The sequence below is a fragment of the Xenopus tropicalis genome, chromosome 9 (assembly GCF_000004195.4).
Source record: "Xenopus tropicalis strain Nigerian chromosome 9, UCB_Xtro_10.0, whole genome shotgun sequence".
Taxonomy (NCBI): Eukaryota; Metazoa; Chordata; class Amphibia; order Anura; family Pipidae; genus Xenopus; species Xenopus tropicalis.
Window position 1 is genome coordinate 46153668 of NC_030685.2, and position 21326 is coordinate 46174993.

Below are 21326 nucleotides of genomic sequence, written 5' to 3' on the forward strand. Positions count from 1 at the left end.
AATGCATTTAGAACTATATATCCAGAACATAGATTAGGAGCCGCAAAATGACATTTCCTGGAATAAGACATTTTATTATCTACAAAAGTCTCCAGATCCTTCTTAATTAATGATCCCCCCAACACATTTAACTCACATTTATTTTATTTAAATATTGTATAACGCTGCACTTTTAAACATTGCTCCGGCACGTACTGGCAAGCACACGCATGCGCAATAGAGTTGGCGCCTCTCGGCGCTGCACAATGACGTCAGCAAACATGATGAAGTCAAATTCAAACGTTAAAAGCGCTACTCTGCTTGTTTTCTTTTCCCAAGCTTGTCCCAAGTTCCTGGTTCCTAGCTAAGCTCCTTTTGTGTCTGATTTACTGGTTTTTGACTCCTTGCCTGACTTATGGTTTACGATCCTTTGCTGCCTGCCACTGACCTTTGCCTGACCTCGACTTCAATTCCACCTGATCCCTTCTGTACCGCGTTTTTGGAGGATAACCTTGGCCGTAAGAAGGATCCCTGTCTATCCTGCCACAGAAAGCCCAGGGCCCCAAAAAGTTGTCCGGTTAACACCAGGTTCAGCAGGGCTCTCCTGTCTCACCTAAGGGGTTATTCCTGGCTCGTACGCTTACAGTCCGTAACATCCAGTTAGAAATTGTTCCGTTCACCCCCACTCCTTGTAATCTATCCTTCAGCCAGTTCAAGTATTATGTTCCAGGCCAATATTCCTCAATTTTGTCATTAACCTTCTGTGCGGTACTGGATCCAATGCTTTAGCAAACTCCAAGTAGATGACATCCACTCTCCAACTCCTCCACATTTTTAATTCTTTTGTGCCTCATGAAAAGGGTGTAACAATTTAAATTCACAGGCCAGTCACATGTTTCATCCCATCAGGTCTCAGATAATAATTTTATCATAATTCTCAGCATGTGCAATAAACTCTAATTTACCTGACAAGCTCTGTGCATTTGCTAGCATACAGCAGAGGTTACTCGAGTATAAGCCGATCCGAATAAAAGCCGATCTGAATATAAGCCGAGGTACCTAATTTTACCTAAGAAAACTGTAAAAACTTATTGACTCGAGTATAAGCCTAGGGTGGGAAATGTAGCAGCTACTGCTAAGTTTCAATAGTAAAATAATTAATAAAGGACACTCAGCATGACCCCATGTGAACTCTTCATAAATATAAAATGTTGGCAGCTGCAGATTAGGGAAAGGTGGATGGAGCCTAAAATAATTTTACTCACTCCCATCTGGAAGGCTGAGGAATTAATACCATGAAGATGGCTCAAACCCTGAGAGTTATATAATGAGGTAGGGAGAATGGTCCATGTTTAGAACTAGCTAGTGACACGGTACCTGTAATAAATAATATAGAGGTGAGAAGCAGCCAATTAAGAATGGCCACCTGTAGCCCCATCTATAAGGTTAGTGCGAGAGTGAAAATATCAGCTGCACTGATAGGCTGTGCTGGCATTTGGCGTGCACGCTGCACCCCCCTTCCCCCCCCCCCCCCCCCGCGTGTACTCGGGCGGTACCTGTAATAGCTCACCCAGCAGATTGGTGGTATGTCTGGGAGAGACCAGGATGAATTGGGGCATTGCCTAAAATGTCTTTATTTTTAATTATCAGATATTATGCAGCTTGTAGGGAGGTACACAGCTTGCCTTCTTCAAAACAAATCACTTAAGCCTATAAGTACTAACAAGCTTGCAGGGGAGATACCTGCACTGATAGGCTGCCATCAAGGGAGAGATCAGTAACATTATGGCAGGGACACAATAACACAGTGAGCATTGGCTGGTAAAAGAGAGAGTATATCATATTCATGGTGGCTCCTTGTCATATTTACAGTATTTGCGAAATAAAAATAAATAATATTCTATTATGTAATAAAATTCTATGTGTCTCTATGTACAGACTATAAGTGAATAAGGGTTTATCCCTTTTAATGATGTATTTGGGGCATTCTGGCCATGCTCATAGGGCCACTAGTCTGCACCACCAGTTTATTTATTTTAAAGAAAATATAACATTTTAGTAGGGTAATGAGAGGACAGAAGGAATGGTCAAGACCAGTGCTGTCCAACTGGCGGCCGACCCCCCTCTGTGTGGCCCCCCACCTGTCTGGCTGCTTTGATGGCTTACTCTTGAGTAAGGTTTAAATGGTATCAGTACTGTGATTAACTGCCCCCCCTGCATGGTTCTCACCTCAGATTCAGGCTGTAATCAGGCTGTATTGTTTAAATATGTAATCCCCTGTACTGTTCACACCTTTTAATCTCTGCATTGTTCACCCCCTGCAGTGTTCACACCTCAGGCTCAGGCTGTAATCACCCCCATTGTTCCCCTGTTCACACCTCAGGAGCAGTAGAAACCCACAAATAATCCCTGCATACTACAAAAAGAACATATACTGAGGTGGTACTGCAATTAAAAAGTTTTTTAATATATAGTTATTGTGCAGACAGTAGGAGCAGTGCCAGCATTGTGTCACTGTAGGCTGCCTGTGTGTGCACACAGCATAGGGCAAGCAGAGTATGGCACACACAGGCAGGGTAGGGAAGGCAGAGTATGGCACACACAGGCAGGGTAGGGAAGGCAGAGTATGGCACACACAGGCAGAGTAGGGCAGGCAGAGTATGGCACACACAGGCCAAGTTTGGCACAAACCAGCCAAGAATGGCACACACAGTGAAAGTATGGCACACAGGCAGGGTAGGGCAGGCAGAGTATGGCACACACAGGCAGGGTAGGGAAGGCAGAGTATGGCACACACAGGCAGGGTAGGGCAGGCAGAGTATGGCACACACAGGCCAAGTATGGCACAAACCAGCCAAGAATGGCACACACAGTGAAAGTATGGCACGCAGGCAGGGTAGGGCAGGCAGAGTATGGCACACACAGGCAGGGTAGGGAAGGCAGAGTATGGCACACAGGCAGGGTAGGGAAGGCAGAGTATGGCAGGTTTTTGCTGTACTACAACCATTAATATGGGTATGATCATGTGATAACATGGGTGTGGTTTCAAGTGGGTGTGGTTTCAAAAAGGGGAGTGGTCAAAACTGGCTTCCATTATCGGCCCTCCACCACGTAGGTCAGAAAAATTCCGGCCCTCGGTACAACAGAAGTTGGACAGCACTGGTCAAGACTATAGCTGTAAGATGACTCACTTGCATCCTCATAGGGAATACCTAGGGAATACAAAGTAAGAGGAAAATAATTATACATCAACCTCATAATATTTGCATTAGATGTCTACATAGGGAATTTGTATGTTGACCACCCCAACATGTGTTTAATCCATAAGGATAAATAACCTTAAAACATGGCATCCATGGCACTGGCATATATGTACTTCCATGTTAGCACCATAGATTTTACAATTTATGGCACACAAACTCAAATCGGGATTGTAGCATCTTTAAAATATGCAAATAGTATACCTGCACTGATAGGCTGCGCTGGCATTCATCGCTGCCCGCCCCCCCGTGCGTGTATGCTGGCGGTGGGTGAAAACTATATATTGGGGTGTTTTTTTTTCTGGAGAACCTGAGCTTTCTAGATCTGCCTAATTTTTTTTGTTCATTTCCCCTTGTGGAACAAGATTTAGATCTCTAAATACAAAAAAATACTATTTTACTTTATGGACAAAAACTCAAATTGATTTGGAAAGACTGATGTCTCTCGAACATGCCAATACCAGATATGTATAGTTTTATGGAGATTTCTGACTTCTATAGTTAAATAATTCCCAGCAGTAAATGACCAAATTTTCAAAGCACTACAGTAGAATGCAGTAGAAATGTGATGCCAACTGATCCTCTTCCTCTTAGTTAAAGGGATTCTGTCAAGGGAAAATATGTTTTTACAAAATGCATCAGTTAATAACACTCCTCCAGTGCAAAGTGAAATGTGAAGTGGGGCTTGCAATGTTCTTAGTTTCCCAGGTGCCCTCAGCCATGTGATCTGGACTTTGAAACACTTCAGTTGCTCGTTTCTGCTTCACTGCAAGTTACAGTGATATCACTCTCCCTCCTCCCCCCCCCCCCAGCAGCCGATAAGGAGAACAATAAAAAGAAAGTAGCAAAATCAGTAGCAGCTACCTGACACCTGTATTGCTAATAATACTCCCATGCCCCCCTATGGTAGATATGATAAAATCGCTCAATTGTAAAAATCCAAGTCTGGCTTAGCCTATTCATAACTCCTCCAGTTATATTGAGTTGGAGAAACAAGCTTATCAGAAAGCAGTTCTGTTGTGTAGTGCTGGCTTTTTCTGAAAGCTTAGGATCAGGCACAATGTACTGAGATGGCTGCCTACACACCAATATTACAATTAAATAAACGTAGATTTGTTGGTTCAAGAACAACATTTTTAATAGTAAAATTAATTATTTATAATGAACACAGTGTAATTTAAAATAATAAAAACTACACCATAAAAACATGACAGAATCCCTTTTAACATGACTGTGTTTGTATTATTCTCCTAGTCCTTCTACTTGTTGCCTTACCATCTTTAAATTTCAACCTATTAAATAGCTTCAGCTCTATCGCTGGTTTTTACTACATAGTCTTCGGTTATCATTCGTTTAAAATCAGGCTTAACATACACAATTTCTAACAGAAACAAACCCTCCACATCCCTTGATTAATAATTGTTTAGATTTGTTTATTTTATTTAAACCCCTGTTCAGATATTCTGAGCAAATAAATATTTAATCAGTATAAAAACATTAGAATAAGGAAGGTAAGTTGTATACTTTGTTGTCATGGGTTATTGAGCTGGTACAGATTAATGCCTTATTCATAAATTAACCATGTTGCTTTTTATTCTGTGTGTTGGCTACAGTCAAATATGTATATAACTGATATCACAAAATCTTAACCTTTCTAATGCATAGTATTTTTAGTAATGTAAAAATAGTTACTTGAGAATTATATTATTATTATCAACAGATGTTTTTTCCCCTCAGGTGTCTATTTATGATGGAAAAACTATGACATCATTGTATAATTTCACAGGAGAACAGGTAGGTGCTCATATTTACTTTTTTTTTTCCTAACAATTTCAACTTTGGGCGGGGCATATTTTGAGATTCCCTCCAGCACAACAACAACAGTAAAGATAGAGTTTAACCCTTTAAATATCATCAGATTTTATAATACATTTGTACCCAGTGCCAGATTTTTTGAAAACATTTTAGGGGCATTTCCCTTGGTAAATGTGGACCCAGTACAGAACCCTGATGGACCCCACTAAGAACCTAACTCCAAGTAGAGAATGTACTGTACCATTAACAACCACCCTCTGTACCTGATCCTGTAGCCAGTTTTCTATCCATGTGCAAATGACTTTGCTAAGACCAACAAACCTTACTTTAGAGAGCAGTCTTTTGTGGGGAACGGTATCAAATTCTTTGGCAAAATACAAATAGATCACATCTACTGCAGCACCACAGTCCAGCTTCTTTCTAACCTCATCATAAAAAGCAATTAAATTTGTCTGACATGACCTGTCCTTCATAAAGCCATGCTGATTACTGTTAATAATACCATTCTCCAGAACATATTTTTATATGTGATCCCTTAACAAACCTTCAAATAACTTGCCTACCATTTATGTTTAATTTACTGGCCTATAATTGCCGGGTTGAGATATCTATCCCTTTTTAAATATACGAATGACATCAGCTTTCCTCCAATCCATAGGTACCATACCAGACGAGAGAGTCTGAGAATATCAGAAACAGAAGCTTTGCTAAAACTGAACCTAGCTCTCTGAGTACCTAAGGGTGTATTCCATCTGGCCCTGGTGCCTTGTTCATATTAGTTTTGAGTAAACTATGTACCATATGCTGTGTCAACCACTGACTAAATTGAGCTGAGCCAACAGTGCAGTTATCGAGTGGGTCTTGGCAAATTTGCCTTTTCTTTATCTGTTATAACCATATTGTTACCATAATTCAGTGGAGCCATGCACTCAACCTGCATCTTTTTACTATTAATATACTTTTTGCGGTTAGTTGTAGCCTCTGCTGCAATGCGCTCCTCATTTTCTATCTTTGGCTTCTGAATTGCTGTTTTACAACACTTAGGGGCGATTTACTAAAACTAGGATTTTTTCTCGAATTCGAGAAGTTTGTGAAATTTAAATGATCTTTCATTTCCATGAATTCTCTTTATTTTTCCCAAACAGGAATTGCTCCAGCAGCCATTTTAGGGCATTGGTGCTCGTTCTTGAAAAACAATAATGTCTTTAAGTTTCACTTGAAACTGGGTGAAATAGAAAACAATGATGGGATTAACTTCCCCTTGAAAAGGTGTCAAAGATAAACTGTCACTGACTATTCTATTCCCCTACTATTCTACTATAAGCCTCCTTAGTACTCAGTGGTTCTCGCCAGCTTAAACCTGGTGTACCTTTTGTCAGTCAAAAAAGTCACAAAAGCTTATAAATCTTGAACATTTGTGGTTTTTAAAAAAAAAAAAAAAAAAAATCGAAATTTGAGAAAATACTGTGAATCATTTCTAATTTTTTGAGAAAAAAAACTAAATCGTATATTGTCAACAAACAGATATGTAAATCTTGAATAAAATTATACATTCATTAGATGCAGTTCTGTCCCCTCTGACTTGTATGTCTTAAATGCTTTTGTTTTTTTCCCGAATTAAGCCACACAGATTGGTTCTTAACGATTCTTCCTAAGGGAATAAATTGAGAACAGTCATGATTTAATATCATTTTGAATGAGAACCATTTATTTTCTGTGTTTTTATCAGAAAACATAATGCCCCAGTTTATGCTCTGCAGCACTGCCCTTAAGGAGTTAAAATTTGCTTTTCTAAAATTCTGGGTCTTTGGTGTCACAGTGTATATTTGTCACATTTATCTCACACAATTTTTTTTCATACAAAGACAAAGCAAACCTAAATAGGAACACCAAAGGTCTACTGAATCAAGTGAAAAAGGTATTTATTGTGCCAACAGAACAGGCAATGTTTCAGGCTCCAGCCCTTTTTCAAGCCCCTCAAGGCCTGGAGCCCAAAACGTTGCCTGTTCTGTTGGCACAATAAATACCCTTTTCACTTTATTTGGAGTACTACAGCGTGTTGTATTACAAAGTTACATTTGGTCCTTGGCAGTGGGCTCAGCTGACAGCACCCAACGCTAAAACAAGCGGTTGGTATAGGTGAGCATTACCAATTTACATTTGGACTAAAGGTTTACTGAACAACCTGAAGCAATAAAGCTAAGCGCAGGGGGAATGAGGGGGGCAACATCCGCTTGGCCGCCTTCAGCAGCCAGGACTCCTGAGGTGGCACTGTGGAAGGGGCATCTCAAACGACAGACAATGCCTGTTTTGTCTGCTGTTAGGAGTTGGACCCTGGAATGATTGCGTTGCAGGACCAATGTGGCAGCCCTCTTGGCTTGTTGCTGAGGGGGTTAGGGGCGCATCCAACTCTCTGCACCAGTGGCAAAAGCCGCTAGTGCAGAGAAAAACCCCTTTACTGTCAAGAGCGTAGGTTCTGCGTGATTGGCTGTTAGAGCCTTTTTCCTGCAAGCACTTACTACCTATGTGCTTGGCAGGTAAAGGGTTAAACAAAGCAAGCACATGTGCAGAACAGTCATCTAAGTGTTGAGACACACAATGTCAACACACACGTGCTAGATGCCTTGCCATGTGGGGGGAGCTGCAAATAGCAGCGTGTACATGGATCCGCGGCTGATGGCAGTGAGTATTCTGACACCCAGTATTTCAGGCCGACTTTTGGGAGTCCCCTACCCACTTGAGTCCTTACACGTGGTGAGTACCACCTGGGGAAACTACCTTGTTAGCTCTTCTTTAGCTACCCTGACTATCTAGCACTCATAAGGTGTTCTATTACAGGATCTGCTATTCACTGTCTATACCTTATTCACAGGTTCCCTGCACCCTCAACTAAGGCTTTGGTTACCTTAGGTCTACTCTTTTCCAATCCTCTCAACCCCAGGCCCTTACTGAGGCCTCCTGCCTCAGGTTCTCAAACAGCTTTCATTCTCTCCTGAGAGTCCAAAGAGACCACACACAGCATGATTCCCCTTTTTAAAAACCGCACACCCGTGTTCAACTACAAAACTGGCAAGGTACACTTTAACCTGGAAAAGGGAACAGGCCTCTCCCCAATATAAAAACAGGCCCAGACTTTTGCTAAATTAGCCCTTATGGAGACTTGATTAAAGTAAAGGCGAGCAAAAAAACTTAACCCTCATACATAACTTTAAAATAATTGGAAATTATTAATTTTTATTAAGAATTTGCTTAGAATTACTTCTAGTATGGTAGATTTACTACCCTACAGGATAGGATATTTTTCATTTGAAAAGATTTTATTTGTTTTTTTACAGAAAAGAAAAAAGCAGGCATATTAAGAAAACATTCAGTACAGTCTGGTTAGTGTATTAACAATAGTCCAAACAATGACTTTCATGTTGGGTCGTAAGTAGATAGGTAAATAATCATACAATCCTTGTGCATTAGGTTGTTTCCTGTCTATTTGTCTTCTACGGATTATCGGCGTTTGGTTGTAGCAATATAACTACAAATTTTCCTTTTATGTCTTAACCATGAAAAAGTTACATAGTAAAGAAAAGAGAAAGAAAGAAAAATAACAGTAAACAATAAAAAACATTTTTGCAAACGTTGTGTGGTGTGTGTGTTTTTTCTCCTTAGTGGGTATTAGGTATCCATTGGGGTTCCTGTGCAGCAGCATTTTTTTTTTTTTTTGAGTACACTACTATGGGTCCTGGTCTATACCCGTATTGATAGGGTGTCTGCTTAAATATGGATGCCATATTTCTCTGAACTTTTGTACTTTATTGTTTACCAACGCCGTAATTTTTTTCCATCACCATGATTTCCCCAATTTTGGCTCCTATTGCAGCCCATGTTTGCGGGATTGGGCCTTTCCAATGTCTGGCTATGACAATTCTTATGGCTGAGCTTATTTTAATTATCAGGCGTTTGGTACTTTCACTGTAGGGGGCCTCTACTGGGAATAGGTTGAGAAGGGCGATTTGTGGTTCTGGGGGCAGAGTCAAGCCATGGCATGCATTGATTTCCTGAAAAGCTAACGCCCATACGTTCTTTGCTTGTGGGCATTCCCACCACATATGCATATATGTGCCTATCTCTCCACAACCTCTGAAGCATGTGGGAGGTATATTGTTCTGTATTTTATGCATTTTTTGCGGGGCCATATACCATCTGGCAGTGGTTTTATAGCCATTTTCTTTTAGTAAGGTGTTGGTCGAGATTTTGATAGTATTTTCATAACTCTTCCCATGCTTCTTCCTCTATGGGGTAATTTAGATCTGTAGACCATTGCTCTTGAAATTTAGGGGGGTTGCTATCCGTTTCATGTATCATATGGTTCAATATATTCGGGATATGGTACCCCTAGTTTTCATTCCTTTTTTGCATTCAGATTCATACTTAGGGGCACATTTACTAATCCACGAACGTCCGAAAAGTGTCCGAATGCGTTTTTTTCGTAATGATCGGTATTTTGCGACTTTTTTGAGTGCTCAATACGAAAAAGTCACGACAATTCGCGAAAGTCATAATGGCTATGAAAAAGTCGCGACAATTCACAAAATTTGTAATGGCTATGAAAAAGTCGCGCCAATTTACAAAAAAGTCGTAACGGCGACGAAAAAATACAAAAAAGTCGCAAAATGTTCGTTTTCCAATCCGAATTTTTCTCATTCGGATTCGTGGATTAGTAAATCAGCCCCTTAGTGTAGCTTCCGTCGCATCCTCCCCTCAGAAGGGTTTTCACCCAGTGCGTTAGATGTAGGTATCGAAAGTGTTCACGTGGGGGGATGTCATATTTTTCTTTCAGGGTGTTGAATGGCTTGACTCTGCTCCCAGTAAGTAGGTCGCCTATTTTTGTGATTCCGTTCTGTGCCCACCATCTGAAGTCAGATGTTATAGTACCTGGTGGGAAGGCTGGGTTTTAGAATAGTGGTGTCATTAAGGATTGTGGTTTGCATAGTTTGTCTCTGTATTTATAAATTGCCCATAGTTGTAATGAGTGGGCTATGCATGGTGGTACGTTTTTCAAAATCGCTGTGGGGGTGGGTTTCCACATTATCTCAGACAGTTTTGTGTCTTGGAGCAGTGCTTGTTCTAGTGTAAGGATAGGATATTTTTGTCAGTCACATTACTTCCATTTTTTTAAAATAATTGTTTTGTGTTCCTTTTCTTACTTCTAGATGGCAGCATATTTTGGTTATTCTGTGGCAACTTCTGATATCAATGGGGATGGGTAAGTTCATGATTAATTTTAAATAACATTCAAATTTGGTAACTAAAATGGTTACTTGGTATCAAGAGTGGCTTTCTGAGGTGAGTGTACTTTTTTGTAGGTTTATCCCACATAAAATGATGTAAATGTGTAGATTTTGCAGGAGCTACAATGATAGATCATATGTTCATAGATTGTATGTTCACATTGGGGCCCCTACATGCCACATACTTAGAGAAACCTATACATATTGTGTATCAAACTGTTCAGTGGACCCCTGGCGTTCAAATTTAGGGTGTTTTATCTTGGTACCTAATGCTATGTGGGAGATAAGATGCTGCAAAGTGGAAGCTTTGAGGGGATTTTTTGAAATGTCATCAAAATTGCTAAATTTAGAACAGCTTTGTGGCTTGGTACTTTGGAGTAGAAAGACATGGGTACCCATTTCAGATTCGGGGGGATCTGTACTTTCCAAAAATATATGACTTTCTGGGGTGAGCATACTTTTTTGTAGCTTTATCCCACATAAAATGATGTAAATGTGTTGATTTTGCAGGAGCTGAAATGACAGAAATGATAGCTCATATGGGGGTATGTTCACTTTGGGGCCCCTACATGCCACATACTTAGGTAAACCTATACGTATTGGGCATCAAACTGTTCAGTGGACCCCTGGCGTTCAAATTTAGGGTGTTTTATCTTGGTACCTAATGCTATGTGGGAGATAAGATGCTGCAAAGTGGAAGCTTTGAGGGGATTTTTTGAAATGTCATCAAAATTGCTAAATTTAGAACAGCTTTGTGGCTTGGTACTTTGGAGTAGAAAGACATGGGTACCCATTTCAGATTCGGGGGGATCTGTACTTTCCAAAAATATATGACTTTCTGGGGTGAGCATACTTTTTTGTAGCTTTATCCCACATAAAATGATGTAAATGTGTTGATTTTGCAGGAGCTGAAATGACAGAAATGATAGCTCATATGGGGGTATGTTCACTTTGGGGCCCCTACATGCCACATACTTAGGTAAACCTATACATATTGGGCATCAAACTGTTCAGTGGACCCCTAGCGTTCAAATTCAGGGTGTTTTATCTTGGTACCTAATGCTATGTGGGAGATAAGATGCTGCAAATTGGAAGCTTTGAGGGGATTTTTTGAAATGTCATAAAACTTGCCAAATTTAGAAAAGCTTTGCGGCTTGGTACTTTGGAGTAGAAAGACATGGGTACCCATTTTAGATTCGGGTGAATGTGTACTTTCCTTAAAAGGGTTAAGAGTAGCTTGGATGATTTCTTGAACAAGCATAGTATCCAAGGCTATTTTGATACTAAATCTACAATTGATGTTGGTATATATAATTTATGTATATGAGTGGGATTCACTTGGAAGGGTTAAACTTGATGGACATTGGTCTTTTTTCAACCCAGCTTATTTATGTTACAATGGGATTGACCATATGTAGGGAAACTTCGCAATTCACAATTCAGGACAGACCGTTTCCCCTACTGAATTTTCTGTAGAACTGCTTAAAATGACTTTGGGGTTTAAATATTTCTTCTTGATCAATTTTATCTCCAGTGCTCTGGAACCATTTTGAGGTATTCCATGGCTTCATCATTAGCCATCTTGTTCATGGATGCTAATCAGAACTAAATTTTCATAGAAAAAGGACAAATGGTTCATAGATGATCTGTTTCTGATATGGCATAGGAGGCATGAAGCACTATAAAGCTTTGTTGAGAACATTAATGCCAAGCAACAGTTTGTTAGTTATCATTTAGATCTGCGAGTGTGAATTGTTGGAGGTGATTTTTTTTCAGATATTTCATCAGGAGTAGAAGCACATGTTTACCCAGTTTGGAGTCTCCAGAATGTTTATTTTCAAAAATACTTAATTTTTTAATTTCTTCAGAACACATATCGTTGTATCACCAGTGCCTCTTCATGTTTATATCCTCAGTAGAAATAGCAGCATAAATTCCCTTTATCCCTTTTATGAGTTGGGAAACCAGCATGGCACAATAAATAATAAATAGGTTTCAGAAAGGGAATCTATCAGTAATATCCCACTGATAAGTCCTGAATCAAATATAAGAATAAATTGCAAAAGTTTTCAGTGGAATAAAAACAACAACATTTATTGGCTCAAATAAATATGAACATAAACAGAACTCATAACAAAAGCATACTATACCAAAACATGACCAGGTGCATCCTAATCTCCTAACGCGTTTCGCACCATGTGGCGCTTCATCAAAGGAGGTCAAATATAACCCCCCATCTATACAATAACAAAGTCATTTAAGTTGAAGAAATGCACAGTCATCGAGTGTTACCTAACCGGTAATCCACCCCTTCACTGAGCATATCTAATGTGTCATATAGAGACTTTTACAACTTTATAGCCCTCACTGTAAATTATTTCCCTGCGTATAAAGATAGAACTTTTTTACTGCTTATCTCACTGAATGCCTATGTTTTCTTTTCTGGCCCTTGGCTATTATATCAGAACTGCTGCCACTTTAGTAAGAAAAATGATTGCTTATTAATGCACAGCCAACATGAACAAATTAAACAAATGTGCAGTTATGCTACCCGTTTGTATGTTTTTAATCACTAAACTGTTAAGGCAGGGATAGTGTTAACTATGCGAAGAGACCTAATGTAAGCTGCCGTGGCCAGCTTCACAAGAACTAAGGCCCTCAAACTGGAGTTCACAGGAAAGAATGGGGACCCTATCCCAAAGCTAGTAGATATAGTTCCTTTACAGTTACTGGGTTAGGCGTTGTATGGGTTGATCTGTAGTTTTATTTCTGAAATTGAATTTTAATATATGTACCTGCAGAACATGGTCAGATTGACCTGCCAGGGTATCAGGAAATATATGGTGGGTACACCCTGCTTTCTGGAGTACAGAGCATTAACCGATTACTGCCTTTTCCAGATTCTACTTGTATTTTGATAGAAAATCATAAAAAGAAAACCATATGAGAAAGATATGGAAACTTATATTTGAGCCCAAATGTATTATCACTGATATGAAGTAGTATCTAGAGTGGCTGTTGTGCAGGACTGGCAAACTGAGTATCTCAGGAAGAACTTGCACAGTGTGGAAGTAAAAACCAAGAGCTAATGCATTAGGCAGGAATGTGCATTAACTTGTACACACTGGGGCTCATTCATTAACACTGGACTGATTTGCTTTTGTGCAGAAGCCCATGGCAACCAATCAAGTTTTTGCTTTAATTTTAAATGTTAATGGCTGCTTGATATGGGTAACAACTGAAGTGCATTGGTCTGAGCTCTCTTGAAACTTGTACTAGCAAATGGAATACCTCACAAACAGAACAGACACAGAAACACAGTTTTGGTGTGTCATGTATTCAGAATAATTTGGTATGTGGTCAATGCGCAGTGCCCAGGTTGAAATAGAGCTCGAGACCCCAGTGTTATTAGGCAGAAGTGCCAACCAATTAACCAAGGTACCATTGTTCTTTTGATTAGCATTTACAGCAAATGCTCTTATTGATATTAATATTAATGGGCTCTTATTGATATTATGTGTATATATTTATGTATGTATTGTTTCTGATTTTATTTATATTTTTATATTCTACTGTAGATTAGTTGATTTATTTATTGGAGCACCTCTCTTTATGGATCGTGGATCAGATGGAAAGCTTCAGGAATTGGGCCAAGTGTCTGTTTATCTCCAGCACAGCACTAATGGACCACAGCACTTGATAAAGTTAACAGGTTTTGAAATATTTGCAAGATTCAGCAGCTGTATTGGACCTCTTGGAGATATTGATGGTGATGGATTTAATGGTAAGTCAGATAAAGCTTTTGTTTCTATGGAAGTTGCTGTATATTAGATTTTGCTTCTCCTGCGAAGCCAAGAAAGACCGGAGAGGGGATTTGCTGTGGCAACAAAGTGCTCCATCACCTTAATGGAGCACTAGCACACCTCTAGTAAACCATTTGACTTCCTAAAATGATTTACGTTAAAAACAGCTTCTTTCCTACAGCACAATAATAGAACATGCAATGTTTCTCCCAAAGAAAAGCACAGGTTCTCTCTGTTAGTTCTTCTATACTTTGGGAATGGCATGTTAGATGATACTGCATCATCTAACATGTCATTTCCAATAGTAGGAAAAAAGGGGGGAGGAGACTTGGTTGTGGGTACTGATATTGACAGGGAGGACAATAAGTTATATATGCAAAATTTTAATGCTGGTACCAGTATTAAATATATGTTTACAAATTTCAAGAGTCTGACTGAAAAAATGGAGAGCTGGAGGTGCTGGCACTGGAGAAGAACTATGATGTAATTGGTGTTGCTGAAACTTGGTTGAAAAGTCGCATGACTGGGCAGTAAAAATATGAGGCTATACCTTGTTTCGGAGGGACAGAAGCAATAGAAAAGGAAGAGGGGTGTGTCTGTTTGTGAAGCAAAGCCAATATAAAGGAGGAAGTGATGCGACCAAATAAGGGAGCTGAAGCCTTACGGGTTGAGCTTTTCACAGATAGTAAAGAATCCAGTAAATTAATGGTAGGGGTATGCTATAGACCCCCTAATGTAGGTGAAGAGGAAGAGGCTCATCTCCTTTTGCAAACAGAAAAGGCTGCAAGTTTGGGGCAAGTAGTAATAATAGGGGATTTTAATTTCCCAGGTATTGACTGGAGCAAAAGAACTGCCAGGACAGTAAATGGGAACAAGTTTATTAACTTATTGCATGACAACTTTGTCACAGGTTGTTGAGGAGCCAACCAGAAACTATGCTGTACTGGATCTAGTGATCTCTAATGAACCAGAACATATAGCAAATGTGCAAGTGGTTGAACTCCTGGGTAGTAGTGACCATAATGTTATATATTTAATGTATGGTGCAAAAAACAAATATACACAGGGGAAACAAGAACCCTGAATTTTAGAAACACACATTTTAACTTTTTAAGTACTGTCCTTCAGAGCATTAGGTTTTCTGCTAAAAACACAGAACAGAAACTGTTGTCTTTAAAATCATAAAATGATAAAGCATCACTGTTCTCATTTTATTCCCTTAAGAAGTAAATGTAGAAGCATTAAAGTAATACTGTCATGGGAAAACATGTTTCTTTTTCAAAAAGCATCAGTTAATAGAGCTTTGCCAGCAGAATCCTGCATGGAAATCAATTTTTCAAAACCACAAACAGAGATTTTTTTTTTTTAATATTTAATTTTGAAATTTCACATGGGGCTAGCCATATTTTTCATTTCCCAGGGTGCCACAGCCATGTGACCTGTGCTCACACTGAGATGCAAGTTGGAGTGATAGCTCCCCCCCTCCCAGCAGCCGATTAGCAGAACAATGGGAAGGTAGCACAACAGCAGCTCCCAGTAGATATCCAAATAGCACTCAACAGTAAGAAGTCCAACTTGGGACTCCTTCAGGTACATGGGAGTAGAAGAAACAATAGGTTACCTGAAAGCAGTTCTAATGTGTAACTGGCTCTTTCTGAAAGCTCAGACTTAGGCACAATTCACTGAGATGGCTGCCTACACACCAGTATTACAACTAAAAACAACATTTGTTGGTTTAAGACTAAAACTTTAAATGGTAGAGTAAATTATTTGCAATGTAAACAGTGTAATTTAGAAATAAAAAATATTCCATACAAATCATGACAGTATCCCTTTAAGAGCCACCATATGTGACTTAATTTAGAATGAAAGAAGTTATTAGGAAAAAAAAAGGAAAAGCAATGCAAATCGGAGGGGACAGAAGCTGCATTTAATGAACACCATAATAAGTGCTGTAAAATACCAATCCAGCAGGCAAAGGTAGAAATTGAGGAGTGCATTACAGCTGAGGCTAAATCTAACCCCAAAACATTTTTAAAATATATTAATAGTAAAAAAAATGTTGGTTGAAAATGTGGCTCCATTGAATTATGGTAACAATATGGTTATAAGTGATAAGGCAAATGTGCTAAATCACTTTTTTTACTCAGTGTATACAATAGAGGAGCCAGAGTTCCAAGGCTCACCCAATAGCTGCAATGTTGGCTCAGTTCATTCTAGTAAGTGACTGATGCAGGATATGGTGCATAACAAGGTTGCTCAAAATTAATGTGAACTAGGCACCAGGGCCAGATGCAATACAGCCTAGGGTACTGAGAGAGCTTAGTTCAGTGTTAGCCAGGCCTCTATATATGATATTCTCAGACTCACTTTCATCTGTTATGGTACCTATGGATTTGAGGAAAGATGATGTAATTCCTATATTGAAAAAGGGATTACGATCTCAGCCTGGCAATTATAGGCCAGTAAGTTTGACATCTTTGGTGGCCAACTTTTTGAAGGCTTGTTATGGGATCACATACAAAATTATTTTCTGGAGAATGGCATTATAAGCAGTAATCAGCATGGCTTTATGACGGACAGGTCATGTTAGACAAATGTAATTGTGTTTTATGATGAGATTATTAAAAAAATGAACAGTGGTGTTGTAGTAGATGTAATCTATTTGGATTTTGCCAAAGCATTTGATTGTGGGCACTGTATAAACTGCTTTCTAAACTAAGGTCTGCTGTCTTTACTGAACTACTTTGCACATGGATAGGAAACTGGCTAAAGGATCGGATACAGAGGATGGTTGTTAAAGAGTATTTGAGTTAAAGAGTTACTGACACCAAAAATTAAACCTTTTTTTTTTTAAACCTTTCATAACATTACATTTACATGCTATTCATAATTTTGCCTTAAAAGTGTTTTCCCAATGTTTTTACATTACCTATCTGAACCCCCATGTTCCTCTATGAGGGGGCTGCCATATTTGTGCAGCAGGAGTCCATTGACATTAGAAGCTATAACTAACAGGTTAAGAAGAGACAGTCAGGTTGGCTAAACAGTCCGGTTTAGGAACTTCAAGTAACAATTACTTACAAAAGCAGCCATATTAGTGAGAAATTATCAACCTGACCTATAATGAATTTTTTATGTGCATTAATATTTTGAAAAGTAGTTTTTTAGAGTCAGTATCACTTTTATGGTACATTCTCTAATTGGAGTTTAGTGGGGTTAGTGGGGTCCCTAAGGGTTCTGTGTTGGGTCCACTTTTATTTAACTTGTTCATTAATGATATAGGGGAAGGAATTGTATATAAGGCATTATCTAGAATTTGCTGTGCAGTTTTGGTCTCTAGTGCTCAAATGGGATATTATTGAGTTAGAGAGGGTCTAGAGAAGGGGTGATATGCTAACTATGTTAAATATATAAGGGGATCATATCATAATCTCTCTAATGCTTTATTTATCAGTAGGTCCTTCCAGCAGACACAAGGGCACACATTTCAATTAGAAGAAAAGAGATTCTGTCTGAATATTCAGAAAGGGTTTTTTACCATTAGAGCAGAATCAGTCGTAGCTTCAAGAAGGGATTGGATGGCTTTTTAGCAAGGGAGAGAGTACAAGGTTATGGGAGATAGCTCATAGTACAGTTTGATCCAAGGACTGGTCTGATTGCCATCTTGGAGTCTGGAAGGGATTTTTTCACCCCTCTGCGAGACTTCAGAAGGGATTTTTTTGCCTTCCTCTGGATAAGCTAGCATTAAGACAGGTAATATATAAGCTTGATCTTGATGGACATGTCTTTTTTTTTCAACCTAACTTACTATGTTGCTGTTACTTGATCAGCAAACTGTTGCCTAATACTTAATGCCCCTACGTAGTTTTTTGACGCATGCTTACAGTACAGAGACCCTAGAAAACCATATGATTATTATGGGTTATTAGTGTGGGATGGGAGTGGAGTATGTAGTTTTGAAAAAAACATATTTTGGTTATTTTTTTTTCCCTATTTTACAGATCTTGCCATTGCTGCACCATATGGAGGAGTAAACAAAAAAGGTCTTGTTTACATTTACAATGGAAGACCAAATGGTATGAGTATTGTGCCATCTCAGATTCTCGAAGGACAGTGGGCTTCACAGCATATGCCATCAAGTTTTGGTTATTCTTTAAAAGGTGCTACTGATGTTGATGAAAATGGATATCCAGGTATGTCACCTGCAATTATGTATAGGCATGATTAACAGCACCAGATTTAAAGATGGTGCGTCCCTAGGCCAGTAGCCACCCAACTGCTATCACACCCCACTCCCACAGCCTTTACTTTTTTCCTATCCCCAGAACTAGGGACTGGATGGCAGGAGATTCAAACAGCTGTCAAAATCTCTCACCCACTCTCCAGTTCAGATGCATGCTGCCCTAGGCCCGGGTCTTTGTGGCCTTTCCATAAATCAGTGCGAGACGATTAAGTTAACGTCTTATGCTTTTTTAACAGTTAGGGGATTCTTTCCATATCATTAAAGATTGCCTAGATTTCTTGTGTTTTAAAACTTGATAGAACGAGAATGCCCAAAATATCAGACTTCTGCTCTGAAGTTTGTCTCAAAACTGTATGATCTCTGATCATGGCAACTTTCAGGATGCTGAGTCACAACATGGACTGGCCACTTTATAGGTTCTGTACTTTTAGGGACAGGATATGCTTTACAGTTCCCTTTAAGAAGGAATCCATCAAATGTAGCCAATCAGCAATAAATTGTGGTTACTCCACAACATAATCAATATTATAATTCTTTTAATGGTTTGCTACTTCAGAGTAAAATCTGCACATGACTGTACTTTCTCAGTCTTTTAGCAACTAGGAAACTATGGTGAGAGCTTGGGAAGCTGTGTCTAAATGAAACACATGAGACACATTGTAATTACTATATTTTGTCATTAAATCATATGAGTGCCTGGTTGCAATACTTACGAGTTCATTCCTAGGTCACAGCGCTTTAATTAACTAGTCATTAAACAGAAGGAAAGCAGATGCACTTAACAAATAAATATAAATAGATATATATTAATTTTTTCACCCCCACCAAAAGTTTCAAAGTGTCATTGTTCCTATTACACTATGGTTTCTAATTTATGTTGTCTTCAAAGAAAATACAAAATAATTATTTTATAGATTTTTATAATATTGGTAATTTGACATTAAACTGCATTAATATTTTTAATCCATAATCTTGGCCATATAAGTATTTATTATGTATTGTCTACCCATTTTTATAAAATAATTTCTGTTCAATATTATTCTGTTATTGCAGATTTACTTGTTGGGGCGTTTGGTGCTGACAAAGCAATATTATACAGGTATGCACATATAAAGCTGAATTTGTTTATTAGTGAGTAAAGATGTTAAGAATGATGCTTGCAAACTTTTAACCTTTTACCATATTAAGTTGTAACATCAATATTTTACCAGTGGTACTTAAATGACTAGTGTATCCTGTGTATTTTTAATGAATATATCTGTTGATTGGGACTTTAAGATTGTTTGGTTACATTTTTCTTTTTAAAGAGGTAGTTTACCATTGAATTAACTTTTAATATCATATAGACAGCTATATTCTGATGCAGTTTGGTTGTATAAGTATGGCGTTTAACCCTTAAACTGCCAAGCAGTTGGCTTTCAGAAATGCTTTATCTGCCAAGCACGTATGGCATAGGTTCTTGGGCAGAAAGAGAGAGTCAGAAGCAATGACAGACCCCTGGACAATGTGTAAATGTGTTGATTTTGCAGCAGCTGAAATAACAGAAATGATAGATCATATGGGGGTATGTTCACTTTGGGGCCCCTACATGCCACATACTTGGGTAAACCTATACATATTGAGTATCAAACCGTTCAGTGGGCCCCTGGCGTTTTATCTTGGTACCTAATGATATGTGGGAGATAAGATGCTGCAAAGTGGAAGCTTTGAGATGATTTTTGGAAATGTCATCTAAATTGTTTTCCTTTAACTAAAAGTCCTGCCAAGGAAAGGCCTCTAAAGTGAAAGAGCGAAAAATATTCAAAAACTGTCTGGCAATAAAAATTCTGCTTTGAACAAATCAGCTGGCAGTGAAAGGATTAAACAGCTGTTATTTGGTTGCTAGGGTTCCATTTGGCCCTAGTACAGGCAGTGGTTTGAATGAGACAATATGGTTGGGAAAGGTTAAGAAAAGAAAGGTAAGTAATAAACATTAACAATTACATTGGATCCTCACTGATGGAAAGGTGTTTGACCACTGTTTGAAAGCTGGAAATAAGTGATCTGTCCCAGTTTGCTTCGCTGTAAAATTTGTGAAACAGCAAAAAATTCTCTATGCATTGAAGTCAATAAGTGTTTTTCGAGGCTAATGTGTAACTTTTTATGTACACAACATTTTCTCACTCCAAATACATTAAAATTCATGGGGCATTTTCTCTCGCTCCAAATGCATTAAAGTTAATAGGTGTTACATTTAATGTGACTTTTCTTTTTATGTACGCAACTTTTTTCAGCGAATTTTTGTTCACAGCAATTTTTTGCCACAAATTCCCCCCAAAAAATACACCAAACAATTCTGAATTTCACTGTGAATCCATGCCTGGCAACAAAATTTGTTCATCATTACTGGAAAATATAATACAAAAAAAAAAATTGTTCATTAAATATTTTCTAGTTCATTTAAACGATGATAAAGTAAATGTTACAATTATTTTTGCACTGTTTACATTGAGTAGTTCATTGTCGAATTTAAATAAACATAAATGCAACTTTGCATGTGCAAAAAAGCAGTTAATGAAGTTCAGTGACAGATGTGGATCCAATTTAACCATAGCGGACCAAATAGTCTCTTCATAAAATCAACATTTTTATACAGCCGAGTACCGTATATATTCGAGTATAAGCCGATCTGAATATAAGCCGAGGTACCTAATTTTACCTAAGACAACTGGAAAGTTACATGGCAGTATGAGAAACAATAGATTAGCTCAGTGCTGTCCAACTTCTGTTGTACCGAGGGCCGGAATTTTTCCGACCTACGTGGTGGAGGGCCGATAATGGAAGCCAGTTTTGACCACTCCCCTTTTTGAAACCGCACCCACTTGAAACCACACCCATGTTATCACATGACCATACCCATATTAATTGTTGTAGTACAGCAAAACCCTGCCATGCTCTGCCT

The 21326-nt window shown here is 38.6% G+C and overlaps 1 protein-coding gene across 2 annotated transcripts in view; it reads left to right on the forward strand.

The window, feature by feature from the left end:
- Positions 1-21326, forward strand: part of itgav (integrin subunit alpha V) — a 199433-nt gene that overhangs the window by 95862 nt on the left and 82245 nt on the right. For both annotated transcript variants that reach the window (XM_012970033.3, NM_001123449.1), the window contains 5 exon segments: positions 4977-5033; positions 10259-10311; positions 13915-14120; positions 18144-18335; positions 19439-19484. In XM_012970033.3, the coding sequence (XP_012825487.1) occupies positions 4977-5033; positions 10259-10311; positions 13915-14120; positions 18144-18335; positions 19439-19484 (554 nt within the window).